General features: G+C 38.0%; 1 protein-coding gene across 1 annotated transcript; it reads right to left on the bottom strand.

Annotated features, from left to right (window-relative positions):
• Positions 1-2997: 2997 nt before the first annotated feature.
• LOC119502971 (prolyl endopeptidase-like) lies at positions 2998-21262 on the bottom strand. Its single transcript, XM_037794345.1, has 15 exons — positions 21031-21262; positions 15862-15936; positions 15645-15778; positions 15399-15529; positions 15051-15260; positions 14816-14937; positions 13821-13926; positions 12286-12477; positions 9487-9684; positions 8052-8155; positions 7574-7710; positions 6468-6562; positions 6058-6189; positions 4794-4950; positions 2998-3632 (listed from the first exon to the last, which is right to left on the bottom strand). Exons 1-15 carry the CDS (start codon positions 21070-21072, stop codon positions 3338-3340), a joined length of 2130 nt encoding a protein of 709 aa, XP_037650273.1. The 5' UTR covers positions 21073-21262; the 3' UTR covers positions 2998-3337.
• Between the last annotated feature and the right edge of the window lie 254 nt (positions 21263-21516).

Here is a 21516-nt window from a genome sequence, read left to right as displayed (position 1 = left end):
TGTGAGTTTTTTTCTGCTTTCCTCTAGTTTTTATTATTTTAAATTCAATATCTTTCTTTTTGGACTGTTGGTCGGACTAAACACGACATTTGAAAACGTCATCCAGAGTCAACTATTGTGATGACCATTTCTTACTTTTATCTAAAGTTTTATAAACCAAAGACTTAATCTATGAAGTGAAAAAAAGTAATAGATTTATTGATAATGAAAATTATCATTAGTTGCAATCCTAATTTGCAGGCTCTAGTCTCTAAAATCTGAGCTTTTGTCGCTTTTCTCCATTTCATATAATCATAAAATAGACTGGAGTGTTGGTTGGACAAAACATTCAATTTAAAGACGTCACATTTAGTTACCATAAGGAGCATTTTTCACTATTTCTAACATTTTGTAAACTAAATAACACATCAGTTGTTAAATGATTCAAAAATAAAACCCTGATACACTATAAATACTACGCCCAGACATTCTGATCTACTTCATCACTATAAGATACAACCTTACAATAAAAAAACTTTGCCAGTTGGGAAAGAGAAGAAGAAATAAGAGTCCAGAAATGCAAGAGGAAGAAATGCCAGACAGAGAACGGATTCAAAGAGGCACATGGGAAAGCAGACGACACCTCTGTAAAGACATTAGCGATTCCCAGCTGTGTGTTGAGAGCCCTCTCCCCTTCTTGTCCTCCCTCCATCCCTCGCTCCCTCTGCTCCGTGTGAAGATTAAAGCGAGCGGCATAAAGGGGAGCGCAGTCCACCTCTAAGCTAGTGTGAAGGGGAAACTTCCCCTCAGCACAAAAGTTCTGCTCTCCGCTCTTTGCCGAAGCGTGCCGCAGCTCAAATCGGCTTTGAGAAATTAATCCCTGCATTATGGAGGGAGTAAAGTAAACAAACGGAGGACAGGATGGGGACCCGAGAGCGTGAGACGGTGAGGCTTTTGTAGGTAAAAGCTTGTGTTTCTCTAGAGAAGAAGAGGCTGCGTGTGCGTGTACATGCGTGTACAGCGAGAAGGAAGAGTGAGCTCTAGAGGTGATAGGGTGGGGGTGAATGAAGGAAATGAAGCAGCAAAAGCCCGCTCAATCCTCTGGGACACTCCTGGGAGAAGAACGTCACAGCCTTTTTTCCTGCATGGTCTTAAACCTCTCTCTCTCTCTGTCTCTCATATGTCCAGCTTATTACTGGCTTTGTCTTTCCCGGCTCCATTCAACCACTTTGCCCCTGTGGCAAAGAGTCATTGTCTGCAAATCCTCCTCCTGCAAGCCTTCTCTGCTTTCCCGCTCTCCTTTTTTCCCATCCCATCTATCCACTGAGAGGGTACTTAGATAAGGCCGGGGGTTCAGTCTGACGAAATCACAACTTCCCACTGAGCAGAGATTAAACTCTGAGTGACCGAATGCACAACTTCCTCTCACTCTCTGTGGTTGGCTGGCAGACTGAAGGCTGGCGAAGAGTTTCCATCTCTTCTTTCTTTCTTTTTTTTTTTTGACAGTTTAAACACCCGTCTGTCTGGACGCCTCCTGAGACTCTCCATAAGTGCACTTTCACACTCTCTCTCTCCGCTTGTCTGCTTGTTGCCTCTCGCCGTCTCGCCATATATCTGCCGTCTATCATCTCTCGACTATTCTGCACATACTTCAGAGATCTCTCCATGCATCTTTCATTCTCCTCTGTCTCCCTTCACAACTGCACAAGTCCAGCCCTATATACAAGTCCTCAATCTTGTGTGTTCTACTTCTGCTGTTTTATACAGATGTATCCTACTTGTCCCTATCTGCCCTCCCCCCACCAGCAGACAGACAGACAATATAAAGGATTTAGCAGAGTTCATCCAGAGTCCAATCTCCTTAAATGAAGCAGAATGACACTAAACTGACACCCAGCCTTTGACCTTGAGGTGTTAGTATACACAGCTAAGCTTGCAGGTTTGTTTTTGTAGTCCCATACTGCCACTTGGTGGAACATGTGAAAACTGCACCCTACAGTTCTGAACAGTAGTGCATAGCGAGTGAACTTAATCAAGTAACGTACTTAATAAACTTTTGAGGTAGCTTATTTTTGATTTGACATTTCAGAGGGAAGTACTATACTTTTTACTCCTAATTTACTTGGCAACTTTATTTAGTACTTTGCAGATAAATATTGTACATACAAAACATATGAGCACCTTATAAATAATTAAAGGAAAAGTAGGAAAAGTTCAACAAATTGTGGTTTTACATGTTTTTTTTTTGTGGTGGAACAATTTCCTGGCCGGATCATAACTTGTCTTTTTTACGGTTCAATTTTTTTTGTACCGATTTATCAACAAGATTATGTGTTAATTGATGAAATTTAAAGGTGTTAGTAGGCAAATTTTGTTACCTTTGTACAAAGCCAGTCTAGCAAATTTCCCTTGTCTTTATGCTGAACTAAACGAATAACTTGCTGGTTGCATTTATACATATTTGCCTTACAGACATGAGACACTTGTCTAACTTCTTTTAGCAGTACTGTAGATTAAACCACCTAGCTGGATAGAAAGTAGTTACAATTTGTTCCACCTCAACCAGAGGAAACAATAAAATGTATCAGTAATAACAATGCAATATTATAATATTCTGAAAGTATTTTTTCTGTGGCATTTTATGCCTTCATTTGATATTTGACAGTAGACAGATGAAAATAAATGGGGATTAAGAAGTGGGGAACGACATGCAACTAAAATTTCCCAGCCTGATCCGAACAAGGGATGTTGCAGTACATAGACCGCACCCTGAACCCCAAAGTCACCGGAGCACTTTTGATACTAATAGTATATTTTGATATAGACTCCTTTTATATAGACCAAATTTTTGATGCAACACTTTTACTTTAAATAGATAATTTGGACCCTGAAGTATTGCTACTTTTACTCAATTAAACTTTAATATTTCTTCTACCAATGATGCTGACCAATTCAGATCTAACAAGATCTACTATAGAATAAAATATTTAGATGATTATAACACATTACACAAAAATCATAGTACAAATGGAGATTTTATTAAAATTATATTAGTTAAAATTCAATTCCAAACTTACAACGTGCATTCAAAACAAAATCATAATCGTTTTGTGCATTTGATTGGTTAAGGTTGTCAAGAGTTGTTTCAAATAAGGCATTATGATTAGTATGTCAGATTTTTATCACACTGTTAGTCATTATTTTTCCTGTGATATTCCTTCATCTGTTCTAATTTTCACTTTTGTTGTACCAGTACATTCTTCTGTCTTTCACTCATTATTAAAAGTATGTTTTCTTAAAACTAAACAGAATAAATCATTCATCCTCTCTCATTGTGTATATCTGTTACATTATCTCTTCAATCCTTCCAGCTGAGCCCCAGTGTCTCAGCGATGAAGGAGAAGATGTGCGTGTCCTCCAGGATGGCCTTGGCGGTGGGTTTCCCCGCACCGTGGCCGCTACGGGTGTCTACCCTGACCATCAGAGGCTGACGCTGCGCGGGGCTGCTGCCCACTCCGTGCTGCAAGGCAGCACAGTACTTCAGGGTGTGGAGAGGCACCACACGATCATCGTGATCTCCTGTCAGAAGCAGGACGGCGGGGTAGGGAGGGCCAGAGTAAGTTGACTGAGGCAGGTTATGAAGAGGAGAGTATCTGGAGAGAAGGTGAGAAAGACCAGTTGGAAGGAAAATGTGAGGAAATCAGAGAGAGGAGAGGATATGGGAGAGATTCATGAACTTTAATGTGTTATTAATTTGCTCTGTTGCTATTTTTTGGATAATGTGTAAAGCTCAGAATAGACACTGAGATACTGAAACCAACAAAGACTAAACACACATAATGACTATTTGAACCAACATGCACAGTCAACAGTCACAGTTAACACCTAACAACCGAGTGAATACAAAGGACAACACATGACGACTACTATGAATAGAGATGCGCTTCACAACCCCCAGAAATCCAACGGGAAGACAAATTCTCATGTATGACTATGCCAAAATAGAAATAGATATCCATCATCAAACGTTTGCCATGTTAATTTATGCTAACCTGACCCGCCAGATGGTTTGTTACACAGAACCATCTGAGAAGCAATCATCGGAAACGGTTTGGAAAAGGGCAGGCACTTTAAAAAAATACTTGGCAGGTGATTGGATGAACCATCTGTCAATCAAACTCTTGCCGTAGCCAGTCGGGAGAAGAACGAAAACATCTTCTCCATCGAGAAAAGCCTTCAGCGCCGTTCTTTGCTCGCTACATTTCTTTGCAGAGAGTTGAAGGTGAGTTGAGTTGTAGCTCTGCACAGAAACCTGGTTGAATTGCGTTATAACCTAGTTGTCATTCTGAGCCCAGTGGTGCACTATTTAACTGTTTGCTTGCCAATTTTTGGACAGTTTGTTCTTTAAATATTATATTTTTTATCATTATCAGTCACACAATTCATATTGACGTCCTAATTCTAGTTGTAAAAATGTTTGAACTAAATCTTAATGTGAATGACGATAAGCAAAATGATCAGCAGGTAAATTATTAGAATCATTAAACATCACATAATCTGATATTATAATTTAGTTTTCCTTTTTTATTTCTTCCTTTAGTTCTATTTTTTATGTAATTTGTTCTATTTTATTGCCTATTTTATAGTTTAAATTTTATTCTAATTGAAATATTTGTTTATACATTTTCTGTGTGTGTAGCATTAATTGGGCTACAACTATATTTATTAGTGCAATCCTGCATTGTACAGTAACTATAACGTGTTTTCGTGCATAAGTAGATTTTAGTGATTTGTTGTGTGTGTGTTTTTCGTACTTGATGAGCCACTTGAACTGCTCCGGGTCGTCAGAGCAGCCGTAGTCGGTGGTCCAGGCGTGGCCGATGGTGAATTTGTGGAACTTCAGCATATCCATCACCCCCACCTCTGCCACAACACAGCCGAACAGGTCTGGGCGCTGGTTCATGCACGCCGCTGTGTGTGTGTGTGTATTCAAAAAATTCCGTTACAGATTCCATTCGTTTCAGATATACACACTGAAACACATCCTCTTTACTTCACACTGTAGGACACAATCACTCCTAAACGGCCACTTACACACCAGGGAAGAAGTCATTAGTTGGGTTTGTGCGATGCCATATGGCAGCCAGCCTTTGGTAAATGATGTGACTAAGCACTGTTTAATGTGCTGTTTAATAGCTAAATTAATTGAAGCTAAGCAGCTAACTACTGTTAGATGAATTTGACATTAGCAATTATGCCAAAGATTAGAGAGAAATATAAGGAATGCACGGCATCCGGATCAACGCAGCTGAGACTAGCAATGGAACAGTGATCTTAGCTGGCTCTTGGTTGGCTTTGAAAGTTGAAGGTTTTTGACTTAAAACTATGCAATTTCACATCATTTCAGACCATTATTATTACTATATATAATGCCCAAAAACTGTTAACACAAGACTTGCTATAGTTACATATTTATTTATTATTATTATCTTTTATTTATATATGTATTATTATTATTACTATTATTATTATATATTTATTATTATATTATTATTATTATTAATTTATATTATTATTGTTATATTTATTATTATTATCATTATTATATGTATATGTATTATTATATTATTATTATTTATATTATTATTATTATTGTTATATGTATTATTATTATTTATTATTATCATTATTATATGTATTATTATTATTATTATTATTATACGCATCACAGCCTTTGTCTGAACATTTAATTGTTCTGCCAATGTTTGCCCTGTGAAATCATATTCTGTAAATCAAAGAGCAGATTCAGAATTCAAAATTTAAATAATGTTTCATTAATTATATTTATTCACATATAAAAAAGTAATGATGAACAGTTCATTAATTATTTTTACAAAAAAGAGCTTGCCAACAGATTAACAGATTTCAGCTATAAAAGAAAAAAAGAGTAGGTTTTCCCATCTCCTAAATGCAACAAGTAATGGACTGTTGCATAATAGTTTCCAGGGAATACCTTTAAAACCTTTCACACTGAATATACATATGAACACACACAGCTGATCCTGTACGACTACTCACCCACTAGCAGTCCTCCATTAGAGGCTCCGTTGATGGCGATGCGGCTGGTTGTGGTGTACTTCTCCTGGACCAGATACTCTGCTGCACACTGGAAGTCATCAAAGCAGTTCTGCTTGTTTGCCAACGTGCCAGCTGCAAACACACGATAAGCAGCAGTTGTGTGAATTAAACTATAGCAAACTTGTTTAATGTTTCCTAATTAACACCGTCTGTAGCCCCTTTCACAGCCTGTCCAAGACAGGAATGCAGTTATTCTGCCTCGCCTTTCTATATAGAAAAAGGTACAAACATGGAATGGAAGACAAAAAACTGTTCTGTGAATCTCTGTGTAAAAAGAGGCTATTTTCTCTCTGACACTCTCTCCTTGGTACAGTGATGTCTTTCTCAGTGCATTCTGTGGATGTCTGTACCTTTGTGCCAGGTGAGGCCGTACTCTCCGCCGCCTCTGATATTGGCCACTGCCAGGATCCCTCCAAGGTGTCTCACATACAGCAGGTAAGCAACACTGACCACAGACAAGACAGAGGAGATAAAACCATGGACAACACCATTACAATACTTGCATAAAATGATGTCAAAAATCCCAAAGTAAGTGGATGTTTGATGATTTTTATTAGTAAATGTAGCATAAGTAGGATACAGATTACTTTCCTGTATTATATTCATTTTAGATTACATTTTTGTCAACACTTTCTACCTGTAAATTACATCACACTCTTTTTTGGTGATGTACTTTATGAAGGTATTTAAACTACAGTTAGCAGTGTTAGTTATGTGTAGAGTACGTAAACATAAAAACTATATAGTAACCTCTTTCATTGGGCATCGAGTATTTATGGTGTGTCTAAAGCACAACTGATGCATATACTTACATCCAGTCATTTACACAGAAATCAACACAAAGTAGACCCTCGTATTTGTATCCCCGTTTTGAAGTTATCTGACAACGTCTGGTATGTTTTCATTTCATTATAAATGTTATTTATATTTATTTGAGACAGAAAAAAGTTAAGAAACATGTGCTCATATGTAATGATCCACAATTTAACGCTGGTACTATTCATTTATGGAGCCGTGGAAGACACTGCATGTTCTACAACACTGTCCTGGCTGCAAATATTTCAGAATAAAAGCCTTGTGTTAACAAATGAAGGAATTCTGTCAACAGAAACGTGACGTGCTATCCAATCAGAAACTCCTTCCTACTCTTATATAACTTCACTGGTTAATGTTACTGCATAATATGTACTGTATGTGTATCTTTTTAAACTATCAATGTTTGTTTTATAACACACAATATGGTAGTGACAAGCCAGCAGAGATGATCAGTTTAAGAGCAGAGGATGCTGAATAAACTTGGCAGCTCTGTTTTATAGAAAGTTGGTATATCTGTTACTCTGTTCCCCCCCCCACACTTCAGGCATTTTTGTAACTGACTAGTGTTCATCAGTGAATAACAGAAGAAGAGAGTGGCCACATTGGTTTAAGAGATATCGAGCAGAGCAGTCGTACTTACTTGTAGTACGGTTGTATGGAAGCCTCAAAGCCTCCGTAGCCATAAAGGAAGACGGGATGAGTCCCATCCTTCTGCAGGCCCTTGGTGTGAACTAAGAACATGGGGATCTTCGTTCCATCTTTACTGGGATAAAACACCTGTAAATGCATGCGAGAAGATAGATTCACAAAACATCTCTTACGTCAATGTTATTAAATGGCACAGTTTCCTCATAATTAAAGTCTAAGATGAGCTGCGCACAAACACCATTCAACACTTCCTCAACTACTTCCTCAACATTCTGGGAAATCATCTGCATCATGATATGAATATGTAATCAGTAGATGTGATAAAAAAAACAGGAACTAAAGATAATTGGAAGATGACGGTAAGGAAATAACAGTACTACGAAAAGGGTAACGGGGAAGTTTGAGCATGGAGACATACGGTCTACAGAAAGAGGAGATAAGTAAAGGAGATTAAAACAGGAGGAAGTCACCTGGCTGGTTTCATAGTCCTCTTGCTTGATGCCTTTTACTTCCACCTCCCTGAACACTCTGGGCTCTGGGTTGGACTCGCTCAGATCACAGTGGTAAATGATACCTGGGCACCACAGAACAGAGGTCACACAGGTTACAGGTTACTGTGTGTTTAACTCATTGCAGGGGGATATTTACAATAACTGTTTGTTCATATTAAATGACAAAATTTGATGATGACATACTAATTAGATTACAAATTACACAACCTGCAGTTACAGTAATATAGTATATTTTATGCAGTATTTGGTCTTTACCTTTAGTTTGTTAGACTTTTAAAGTATTTTTTCTGGCATTTAATGTATTATTTAAAAGTATTAGAAGTAGTAGAAGTTGCACATTACAGTAGCAATACAGGACTTGCAGCAAAATATGTATTAAAGACGTAGATGTAATATTTTTGGGGGAGAAACAGAAAACTTAAATTTGTCCAGCTTCTCAAATGTGGGAAATTCCTAGTATTATTTATCTAATCTGTCAGTAAACTGAATATAATTTAAGATTTTCACTGTTGAATGGACACAACAAGGAATTTGAAGATGACAACTTTGGGCATTTTTCTATATTTTAAAGAAAAAAAATGACTTATCAAAAAAAAATAATCAGCCTATTAATTAATAATAAAAATCTTTAGTTGCAACTATAATTGATACACTTTAAAGACCCCTCTAATGAAAATCAAGCTTTTCAACCTTGTTAACATATGGTGTTTATATATGCTACAGACATATGTGTGAAATAAGCAACGCAATGGAACTGCAGCGTACCAGTGACAGTCTGATAAACACAGAGTCAGACACCCGGGGATTCACATACTTAAGGAACCAACCCTGTCAACTTGCGATGTGGGGGCATATCATTAGCGTAACGCTACGGCCAAAACGAGGGGAATCAGAGGAGAAGAAAAAAATCATCATGTCCCAGCCAAACTTCCAGAGAAAGTTTTGCAGCAGCAATTTTCCAGAGCACTGTTTTGAAATTGTAACCCCAAACAAGATGGGGTTTCCCACAAAACTTATATTGAAACCTGACGCTGTTCCATCCATTTAACCTGGGGACACAGCGAGCATGTTGGTCAACCCGTAAGTTTCAGTTTCAATCAGACTAATTTGCATATTCATACCTACGCACAAACTAAATGAGGCAAAGATCTAGAGTAAGCCCTTTTAAGGCATGAAAGGATTTTTTTTTTCATAGATAAAACTTCTAAATATGTAATTTTGATGAACAGAGGTGAGTTTTTAGGGTTTAAATCAAAGGAACATTAAAGACTTTTGTATGCATTGACGGTAATTGTTTTTGCAGCGTGGGATTAAATACTTTTTTAATGGTATTTTATTTTCTAATTTTACTAATATGAGACAACTAAAACAGTTTATGAAATGACAGAGTTACCAGGTGTAGTGAAGGAGGTGAACTTGTAGAAGAACTCAGAGTGTTTCTTCTTGCAGCTCACTCCGGCCACAGTGCCGACGTCCAGCGGCAGGTCCCTGACCACCCGGCCTGTAGACAGCTCACACAGCTGCAGGATGTCCTTCACGTCGTGGACGTAGTTGACCAGCAGGTGGCGCTGGTTCACACAGGAGACAAAGCCTTGCAGAAGGAGAGAAAAAAAGGGAAGTGATAGAAAGTGAGTAAGCTGTCTGTGGTGTTGTTGAAAAACACCGTCTCCAAGAGAAACGGTTACGTCTGTTTTCTTTTCTATGTTACTACCAATGTCAACTTGTGTCTGCACATGTACAGTTAATACAGGTATGGACTATGACATGATAAAATCTCATCAACAGCCAGCAGGGAGCAGCCTACTATAAGTGTAATACCTGTAAATACAGGACCTACTGCTCAGCATATGTCAGCGATGCCACACAGGCTGCCTTCTCTTGGTTACTCTGTTTACTGCACGCTGTAGACACAACTTCACATATGGCAAGTTTTGCCTCTGAGTGTCATCCCAGTGTCAAGACAATGACAGCGGAGCAGTAAACTGATGAATCAGTGACTTCTTACTGTATATCAGTAACATTATATTCAACAGTTTGGTGCCAACAACCACCACCGTCACTATGAGGGCCAACTTGGAGTTAAAATGGTGTGAAAAAAATGATATTAGTGAACAAACTTATTTCTATTCTACTGTCAAATTCTACTGAATGGCCTGTGCTGAACAATAAAATATTATAAATATTATAAGCGTTTTTTTAGTCGAAAATGGCGTCAGCGGCCGTTGTTAAAAAAAACCACACAAAAACACACATCAATTTTGTCTGTTTGCTTCTATACTCTTTGTCCTTACTGTGGACTGCATGTATACAATGACTGTTTGCTGCCATGGCAACAAGTTTACAGTGCTGCTATACCCAGATGGGACATACATATCGTTAAGCAGAAAACTAGTTTTACAAATATTGTGAATTAATAATGGTTTTATATAAATATATGAATATTAATATAATTTTAAAAGAAATGGTCAAAAAGTGAAATTGGAGAAAACAAAAGACCATTTACTCGCACTGATAAAGCAGTATCACTGATATCACAATCATTCTGTCATACTTTACCTACACTAAACTTTACTCTATTTAGCATTTTTAAGCAGTATACAAACATTAAATGTAATAAATGCTTAATAACACATAAAGTAGTTGTACGCAGCTATAAGTGCAGTTTTGAAGTGCTTATTAAAATTACAATTTTTGTTAGCAATTATAGTTTTTTGTTGTTGTGTAAAAAACTATTTTACATTAGTACAAAAGTGTTTTACTATATCTTCATTTTCTCTTTATGCACCAGCCCACACTTATGGGTGCCCACAGGAGAAGTTATAGATGTTAACCATATATAACCGATATATTTACTTTATTGTTATTATTATAAATATATCTTTTTCTAATTGTTTGTTATCACTATTAATTAGTCATATTATTGTCTAATTATTGAAATTTTAATATTATATAGGTGGAGGCTTCAAATAAGCCCAGTGGGGTTTTTCTGCCTCTTCCTGCACTGTATATCATTTGTAATTTTTTGTTAAGTTTGCGTATTCTTAAACTGTGCAAAAATAAAAAATAAATTAAATACATTAAACAGCTACATTATAGTGCTCTATAAAACATGTATTGAATGTTTATATGCCGCTTATAAATGCTAAATAGGGGGACTGAGAATGAAGTGTTGCCCAATAATTCAAATTATTTGCCTTAACATACTTGTTTCTTTCCATTCCAACCTTTCTACTGGCGTGTCCATGCGTTTTACATCAGCAGAAACGTGGACATTCACTGTTATGTGTTTCAGTGATCTCTAGGTACAGTTACCATCATTCAAATGACTCATAACAAAAAAAAAGTGCTTCATAAGTTTCACTTTTTGAGCCGAGTTCCCTCTGACGAAGGTTTTCGACCACAGACACAGAACTTCCCAGTTGTTGTGGTCAGACGGTCGTCGGACAGATTATTCTCTGAAAAAATATTTTGTAAGACTTTCAGAGATGTGGAACTACTCCACGTACAAGCCCTTTACGCATTTCTGAAGCTTGGTGGAGTTTTCTCACGCTCTAACACAAGCCCACGGCCGTCATGTCAACAAAGATTTGTTTTACAAATCACCGGCAAAACTTCTGTATGACCTTTCAGACGTGTTACACTTCTGCTGTAGGGAAGTGATACTATTTAGATGGACTACTTAATCTTCTTTAATTGCAAATTATTAAAATGGGAGTGGCCAAATATACTGCTTTAAGCAAATGCATGTATATGTTTATTATTAGAAATCAATTAACAACACAAAACAATGACAAATATTGTCCAGAAACCCTCACAGGTACTGCATTTAGCGTAATAAATATGCTCAAATCATAACATGGCAAACTGCAGCCCAACAGGCAACAACAGCTGTCAGTGTGTCAGTGTGCTGACTTGACTATGACTTGCCCCCAAACTGCATGTGATTATCATAAAGTGGGCATGTCTGTAAAGGGGAGACTCGTGGGTACCCATAGAACCCATTTACATTCACATATCTTGAGATCAAAGGTCAAAGGACCTTGTAAAAAAATGGCCATGCCTCGCAAGTTGCATTAATGCGTTGAAGAAATTAGTGGCGTTAAAACGAATTTGCGTTAATGTGTCATTATTATTATTATTATTAACTTTGACAGCCCTTGTATATTCTATTGAAATGTCCATTCAGTCTCACCCAGGACGTCCTTGTCGTGCTGTGGAATGAGGGTGGTCCAGTGCTGCTTGTCTGGTTTCTGGATGTCTATGTTGATGAGACGGTACCGAGGAGCATCCAAGTTGGAGCGGAACGTGAATACAGTCCCCTCGTTGGTGACATACGAGTACTGGGCGTCAAAGTTGTCCACAAGTTTGACCCATGGCAGCAGGCCTGGAGGAGAAGATGAATACAATTACAAAAAAACTATTATTAAAGATGAATGCAAGTGATTTTCATCTGTATCATTGACCAATGGGAGTTGCAATCAGTCACACATTTTCTCAATAGACTTCACTAGAAAGTGTCAACATTTCTCTGTGTGTGGGAGATTTTTTTTTTTTAACCAGAAAACAGGCATTTTGAAATCTCAACCACTGGTGAAGTAACCGTTGAGTCACTGGCCTCAACCCCTACACATGGTTATGATGTGCTGTGAAGCTGTAGAGAAATCTATTACAGCTTGAAAATCTGCTTTCTTGAAATGCTGGTGTGGTTTTCAATGAATCGGCTATTTTTCAACAGAACTGTTAAAGCAACAATTACTCAAACAGGACGTGTCCATAATACTTCACAGGAAAGCAATATGAAAGTGACAACACCCAAACTTGACGGGTCATTTTGTTTTAATGCTGCAGCTCCAGTGCTACTAATCGTTGCAATTAAAACAATAAGAATTCTGAAGCTGCAGCGTTTAGTCGATTAATTCATTAGTCAACGGACATAAAAATAATCGGAATCTATTTTGATAACTCTTCAGTTATTTTCCAAGCAGCATTATCTGGTTCAAGCTTTGGGTGTGGAGGAGGATTTTCTGTATTTCTTCATCATATATCACTGTCACATGAATATCTTTTGGCTTTGGACTTTGGTCAAGCAAAACAAGACCTGGTGAGACATCGCCTTGCAATTTGGGGAGTGAGGATGGGTGTTTTTTGACGTTTCCTAAACTAAATGATTAATGGAATTAATCAGAAAAAGTACCCTTTAAAATAAAGAGATACTTCCATCTATGATGTCTTTTTTCCAAAAGACTTTTTCTTCTCACTAAATGCTTTACTCTACAAAGATATTTTTTCTGTTTATTTGCATGCGCATACAAAGATGCTGTCAACCCCCAATTTTATCTTACGTCAACTTATCTATTTAAGAGTCACAATCACGCCGAAGCAGACCTAAGGATTCATTCTGTATCTGTGATCATGTCCATCCACGTCCGTCACTTCTAATACGTTTTAATCTCTTGGTTGAGACATATACTGCACACGATGTCCTTTGATACACACAAAACAACCCACAATCTCCTCAGAGCAGGATCAAAAACAGTTTGCTTCTCCTAATCAGCTGCACCTGTGGTAACAAGCATGTGGCTGGTATGAGCTACCCGAGGCCGGCCTCTGCCTACGCCATACACCCCCCTAGTGCTTGGAGGGCATATTACACCTTACACAAATAAAATACATGGCTCCTACACAGTGAACTGTTCTCAGTCGGGAGAGCGTCTCAAGGCTACAGACCTGCAATGCCATCGGGGAGCTGCTGGAGGTCACAGTACCACAGCCGGTTGACCGGTTCACAGCCTTCAGTGATGGACAAAACAGCATATCTGCCATCATCTGATATCTGGAACAAGGAAGGAGTAAAAAGACAGGTAGGAAGGAAGCAAAGAAAGACAGAGAGAGAGGCGTGATTATGTCAATGTAATCTTGTATTTTTAACTTGCCTTGACCCTGCAGAGAAAAAAAAATGTTTACCTTTCGCTTTCCGTTTGTGTATTGTGTCATGTGACTTGTTGCAGCAAGACAACGGTGGAAACGTGAGAGTTGGAGAGAGGAGTGTCGGTGTTGTCAGAGTTTGTTGTGTTTTAGTATGGAAAGCGTAGATTAGTGTTATCTAAAAGATTTTCAGTGTCATGGCTGAAATATTTAGCTGATTTCGACAATGTAGATGCAACGTCAGATTTCAGAATGAGACTTCTCTGAGCGAGACACACAATAACAAACAGACCGGATCAAGCGAAAGCTAAGAAAAAGGTTTCATTTCTCTGCAGAGTCCTTTTACATAATGTTATTAGACGCTTATAATAACAATCTGAGCCCGTCAGTGGCTAAAACAAGCACTTTCAGTGGACGTAAACTGACGGTACCAGGTTGTCCCAAATGATTACATTACAGTTGGTTTAGTGGCTGCCTCCTGCAGCATTCTCCCTCAGTACTGCACCAATTTCAAAAAGTGACACTTAGACACAAAAACATGGGAAAATAGGGTCCAGGTTGAAAAATACCAAAGTTTTAAGCACTGATTTTTTTACACAAATGCAGCTCCTAAAGGATAAATAAAGTTATTTTGATTTAATTTCTTTTGAATGCAGGATTTTAACTTGTAGTGGAGTATTTTCACAGTGTGGTATTAGTACTTATACTTAAGTTAAGGATCTGAATACGTCTTCCACCACTGCCCTGATTGCAAACGGGTGATTATAAGGACTGATTTAAGATTACTGTGGACTCACGGTTACTGAACTGTGCCACTTGGGATGTTTGGGGAACTCCGCAACCAGAATGTCTTCAGACTGTTTGGTGCCGATGGCGTGGTAGTAGAGCTTCTGGTTGATGTTGCTGGTGGTCTCTGTGCCTTTAGTGAAAACAAAAACAGAGAGGCTGAGTCTTCAATGCATTTGTAATTGTTGTAAAGGTGTTTCTTGCATGGAGCATGCGTTTGTTGTGTGCATGGTGACTCTTCCCAACCGTCAGTTTTGCCTTCCTGGGGTGGGTAGCAGTTGTAAAAGATGCCCTTGGCATCGTGGGTCCAGGCCAAGCAGCTGAATTTAACCCTCTCCAGAGCATCAGGCAGTCGGGTGAGGTCATCAGCCTTCATGAAACTCACTGTTACCCAGTCGGAACCACTGCTGCTCAAACCGTATGCGAAATATTCACACTCCTCAGACAGACGGCCCACTGGATGTAAAAGTGGGGAAAAGAAAAGAAGGAGGGATTCAGCACCATACATCTTCTTCTTTGTGTCTCTACTTGTCTGGGTATATGTGTGTTTGTGCATGATAAAGTGCAGTATATGTGCTCTGGTGAATGGCTCACTCTTCAATGCCACAGTGCCATCTTCAGAGAGTGTATTCGGGTCAAAGAATACAGTGGCAGCTCCATCCAGAGAGTCCTGTTGGTACAGCACATCCTGGTTCTGGAGCCCTTTGTTGTGAAAGTAGAAATACCTGGAAATAAAAACAGGAAATAACGTGACAAAAAGCATGAAACTGCAATTCACGTCTCTCTGATAAGTGTTTTTTCAGTCCGTGCATTGCCTATTCTTTCACTTTCAACTAGTACCTCTCCCCTCTTTTGTAGGGGCAGCTGTATTTGGGATAGTCATAGAGCTCAGTGAGGCGCTGGTGGAACTGAGCCCGGACAGCACACTGCTCCAGGTACGGCATGGTCACTTTGTTCTGCTCCTCAACAAATGCCTGAGGTACAAAAAGAGAGAGAGAAGGGATGGAATTTCTGGTAAAGACACAGCTTCAGCTTTCTGCAAGAGATCAATACATACCATTGTTTCTGCACTATCAGTGTCTTCCAGCCATTTGTATGGATCGCAGATCTTAGTTCCATGGTGGTCATCCACCTACAAGTTACACAAGAACAAACAACAGCGGTGTTCAAACTTTGGCATTCAAACTTGATTTTCTTGACGGAGAGGATTCTCTTGGTGGTTGACACTTCCCTCGAAAAATGATTTGCTGTGAAACTGAAGAGCATGCATACTTCTGCCAACTGTCTCGTGAATATTTGGCTTGTCCCCTTAGGGCTAGGCGATCAATCAAATTTCATTTGTAGTTATGATTTTGGCAACAATTATGAGAACAAGGATTATTGTGTCACATTTCGTTTCACACTGATGCAATCTCGTTTGGTCTTGTGTAATAAATCCAGAGCACACCTTTTGCTCTGGCTGGCCAAGGTCGGCTTTGAAAAAAAACAGGGTGAAGATGTCTCGCGGCTCCGACCGTGAGCTTTACAGCACCCCTCGCCCAAACTTCACCGCTTCCCTTGGGGCGTGGACTTAATGCTCGCTGTGCACCTTGAAACACGTATATATACACACAACTAGTTTATGATTAAATTGTTTACAATAGCATTAAGTTCTTCATAGATATAGTATCTAAATTTTGCTCTCACAGCGCACCAGATTGATGCCATTTAACTTTAAAATGTACAGTATTTTCTTTCTTAAATGCATGTTTCCAAAGTCAATAAGTAATCGTGTTAAATAACCATGATAAGGATTTTTGCCATAATCGAGCAGCCCTATAATGAACGGTGCAGCTGTAGGAGCGTATGATACATCAACTCCGATGTGTCAGTGGGCAGATTCTTGGCCAAATGTTTTTGATTCCAGTAATCAGAATAATGAGAAATCATTTCCCAGTAGTCAGAGGTTCAGCTCTACCTAAGAAGCATTGCATTATTATTTCCGACAATTTCACTTTATCTTGGCATCATTTCAAAATCTATGTGAAAGACGGTATGCACAAGATTTTTACGCAAGTTGAAACAATATATATATTTTTTTACATATATACAGCGGGACATATATTATATTTGTTTATACATTTTAAGTAGTTTTATTTCACCAGACATATGCAGCTTTTATCATCTGCATCACACTCTTGGTCATGACGTATCCGGATACACGTTGGCCTGTTTTATTGCCTATGCTCAGAAAATAAAAATCACTATGTATTTTCTTCCCTGAAGAGGGAGTGCCTTAGTTATTTTCCATGTTTGTCTGCACCGCTTGATGACGACTTATCCAGCCACACTTCCTGGATTCTGTTTCTTGTACTTTTCCTGCCTTGCTAAAGAGCGACTGTCGTGTGAGCCATCAAAGCCAAGCAGCGCTTCCTTCCTCTGTTTTAAACTAAATGATTGCGATCGGTCATTGTCTTTGCAAATGTAATTAAATCTAAAAAAATTATATTATTTATCAGAAAGACTGGACTTTTTGTCTTTAAAACTTGTCATGAAAAATATAAATTTTCTATCGAGCAGTAAATGGATTACTGAGCGTACAATAGTGAGCCTCGTTCGCCTTTATCCTGTCCTCCTTTAAGACGTGACACATGCATGTTTAGTCATGTTTTAAGAGCCTGTGGGTCATAGTTTTATGAGGGTCTACTTCACCTCCCGTCCCTCTTTTCCAGCGCAACTATTATCCATCAGACATGGTTGTCATTTTTGCGTCATTTCCTGTTGTTGATTGTTACATAATTTTGTAGTATCTGCAACTGATGCACCAACGATTGAGGCAATGCCCATTTGGCCATGTTGAACTCCGGAAGTTCACTTAATAAAAGATACTGGTGTGTCAGCAGCAAACACTGCAGAATGCTGTACTGTGGCAAAGAGCCAAGTTTCAGTCAGACATAATAAAGCATAGACCCAGTCCTGTAGGGTTGTTACCATTGAGGACACGGAGGTCATGTCCTCATTTACTGGTTGTAATCACCTTAAGAGGAGTTTACATTCTACAAATCACACAGAAGTGACATATGGTGGGTTTTGAAGGCTCATTCTGATGCTGATGATTTACCGTTTCAGACAGACAATATCAATAATCATTCCTTAATTCAATTAGAGTTTAAGTTATTAGTTTTTTTGTCATTATTAAATGCCTAAAAAAATGCCTTTTCCTGGTTTTCTTTGATAGTAAACTGAATATCTTTGGATTGATCAGACAAAACAAGACATTTAAATAAGTCAGCTATTCACCAGCATTTTATAGGACATTCAATTAACTATAGAATACAGATTAATCAATCAATCAACAAAATAATCACAAGATTAATCAATCATAAAAGTCAGTGTTAGTTGCAGCCCTACATTCAAAATACATACATGTTATTCCTATGGTCTCAGACAGAAAATTTGTAGTAAACATGAACAACTCTCTTCCAAATCCCAAAAATAGCGTGCTAAAACTCAAAGTTGTGATGTCACAGGGTATAAAGTGTGGAGCTGCTCCATAGACAATGAACTGGAGAGATGCTACAGATGACACTGAGAGCACCTAAAGGTATATGGCAGGGGTCAGCAACCTTTACTATCAAAAGAGACATTTTAGGCAAAAAAAGGGACAAAAATCTCTCTGGAGTCGCAAAACATTTGAGCATTGTGTTGAAGGTCACACAGTTTATAGTCTAAGTATATAGTTTATAAGTCAAATGCAGTGAGGGCCAAAGTGCAAATGTACTACGGAGTATTAGGGCCACATTGAGAGAAAATAAATCTGAGATTTCCAGAATAAATCCATAATATTCTGAGAAAAAAGTCGTAATATAACGAGAATAAAGTCATATCTTTATGAGAAAAAAAGAAAATAACACGGAAAATTACTACTTTATAATATTATGACTTTATTCTCATAACACTACGACTTTTTTACTCGTAAACTTCTGACTTTATTCTCGTAATATTATGACTTTATTCTCGAAATCTCAGATTTAGTTTTTTTTCTCAATGTGGCCCTAATACTCCGTCGTACCGTCGTACCATAGACCTACAGCAATGATAAATAAAAATGAAAATGTAAACAAAAAACAGTTGTTCATTTCCACAATTTTTTTTTTTTAAATCCACATGGAGCCACATGAGAGGGGCTAAAGAGCCGCATGTGGCTCCGGAGCCGCAGGTTGCAGACCCCTGGTATATAGGAACATTTTCTGTTTCACAACTGAGAACACTACAATAAAATAAACCTAATTTGGGTATAAAAAGAAAACAAACATTCTGTTGGTCCATAAAAATCAGTCTCTCATTCATCGTCTATGGAGCATCTCCAGACTTTATACCTGATGACATCACAAGTTTGAGACTTACTACTCTTGTTTCTGTCTTTGAGAGAGAGAGAGGAGCTCATGTTCCAAACTGTTCTCAGACGCTTTTCTTAATTAATCAAATGCTGCACTGTCTTTTGATTGTTTTTATTATCCTTTTAATTTTTTTTATTTTAACTGATACTTTTATATTCTTTTATTCATTTTTATCTTATGCACTTTGTGCTCTTTTATCTTGCTTTTATATATGTAAAGCACTTTGAATTGCCTTTGTGTATGAAAATGTGCTATATAAATAAACTTGCCTTGCCATGTTCACACATATTGATTGATTGATTTACAAGGCCTTGGGAATAACATATTAGAATTCTTAATTTGGGTGGTGTTCCCCTTTAATATTAAACATTTAACACATAAATTAATAAAGAAAACTCAGTTGAATTACAGTTTTTCTCAATTGTTTACACACAAATATTGGTACTTGACACACAATGACCACAACATGTAACTCATGCACCAACCCCCTGAACCAATTCTGCTAAACTACAAGCACAATTCCTGCTTTACACTCAAATTGCAGTTCTAAAACACACTTTTTTTCAAAACACTACACACAATTCTCTGCATTTGGCACAATTTTCATGAAGAAAATCTCATTTTCACAAGGAACACACTGTCATTCAAAATTCTAAAGTCAATTGCCCTACTATGCACACTGACTCATCACATGGGCAAACACCTGTCACACAGTGTTACAATTAGCAATCAGTTGATGCTTTTCATGGCTGGATTCGACATGCTAAGCGATATTTCCCCCGCTGCTTGGCCAGGGAAAACATTGCTTGTGATGTGGATGAGGTGCTGTGGATAGACCGAAACAGAAGAGAGGATGCAGCATAGTTTTTTTTACTGTAACTGTATACAGTAAATTCTTCTGTTGTTTTGTATGTAGACCACTGTATGTGCAACTTTGTGTTGGTTGGGATGTTCACTGTGTACATTGTTTTTGTGGGGAAAATAAAATATATTTGTTACCGTGTATTTGTGTGTTCTGAGTATAAAAACAATATTCTAAAATATTTTACAACACACTTCTGTATGTACTGTCTGTAGTAAGTGTAACACTGAACAAAAAAAAGGCCTAAGTCATCATGATGAATGGAGAAGAAGTGTTTTCCATTCATCATAGTGTTTTACATTGAGCACATCAGTGTTCAACTGGTTCTTATAAATGTCTATTCATATGATGGTGTGTGTGTCATTTGAAAACAAAATACCATTTTGAGAAGAAATAACATTGTTTTGAATGTAAAGTTTCATTTTGCAGGAGAATTGAGGGGTTTTGCCCATTGTGTGTGTGTGTTTTTTTTGATTTGTGTGTAGAGTTCTGAGAGTATGAGGCATGCTTTCAGAAAATGTGTGTAAACAATCAAGAAAAACTGTAATAAGTAAAGTCCTGGCTACAGCCCTGCATGCATCATACACAGGACAGCTGCATTATCAGTGATGATAAGGAAACTAAATGCAAACTGCCTCAATGAACTGTGACATTCTGAACATATTGTTCTGCATGGTTTCATGGTGGGGTGTTTTACCTCCTCCACTGCATGCAAATGCGTCAAAGTGTATCACATTTTGAAAGAGATAGTATTACTTATTTATGTGGTTAATACAGTAAGAATTCCCCTTGAATGACCTTTTTAACAGCTGGTATTAAAAGTTTTGTTTTTGTTTCTCCGGTCGCCATTTGCCTTTCTACCCCTCCACCCAGAATGACTCTCTTTCTCTTCCTCGTCTCGCCCTTTCCTGCTCGTGACTTTGCACCACAGGACTTCACGGAAAGACAGACAGAAACAGACAGCTGGACTTCTTTAGACACAGACCTGACTCTCATCTCTTCGTGCAGCCGGGTACTTGAACGCCATGGTTGTTTCTTTAAGTGCTCCTCTGTTTCCACTCTGTCGCCTTTCTGTTTGCTACTTTGTTTCTTTTTTCCTATTTTTTTTTAATTGCTCTGAATGCAGCATCTACCGTCGAATCAATGGAGCCTTGAAGTGAAAGTGAAAGCATTCTCTCTCACACACACACACACGAGCAGACCATGCACACCGCGTGCGTTTGCTCTCTGTGCAGGAAATGATGTGTCATCCAGGGCAAGTTATGGCATGCGCACTAAGCAACATGGAGAGTCTTAGTAGCAATTCATGTCATTTTAATTTAGATCATCTTTTTTTTTTTTTAAATATATTGTTTTAACATCCCCCACTAGAAAAATAATTAGAGAAATAATAAGAGATAATTTGTTGCCAAAAAATTATATTTGCTAAAAAAAAAAAAAAAAATTAAAGGGACTGTTTGTAACTTCTTTC

Source organism: Sebastes umbrosus, chromosome 15 (assembly GCF_015220745.1).
Source record: "Sebastes umbrosus isolate fSebUmb1 chromosome 15, fSebUmb1.pri, whole genome shotgun sequence".
Classification (NCBI taxonomy): Eukaryota; Metazoa; Chordata; class Actinopteri; order Perciformes; family Sebastidae; genus Sebastes; species Sebastes umbrosus.
Note: the sequence above shows the minus strand (reverse complement) of the source record. Positions and strands in the feature narration are given on the sequence as shown.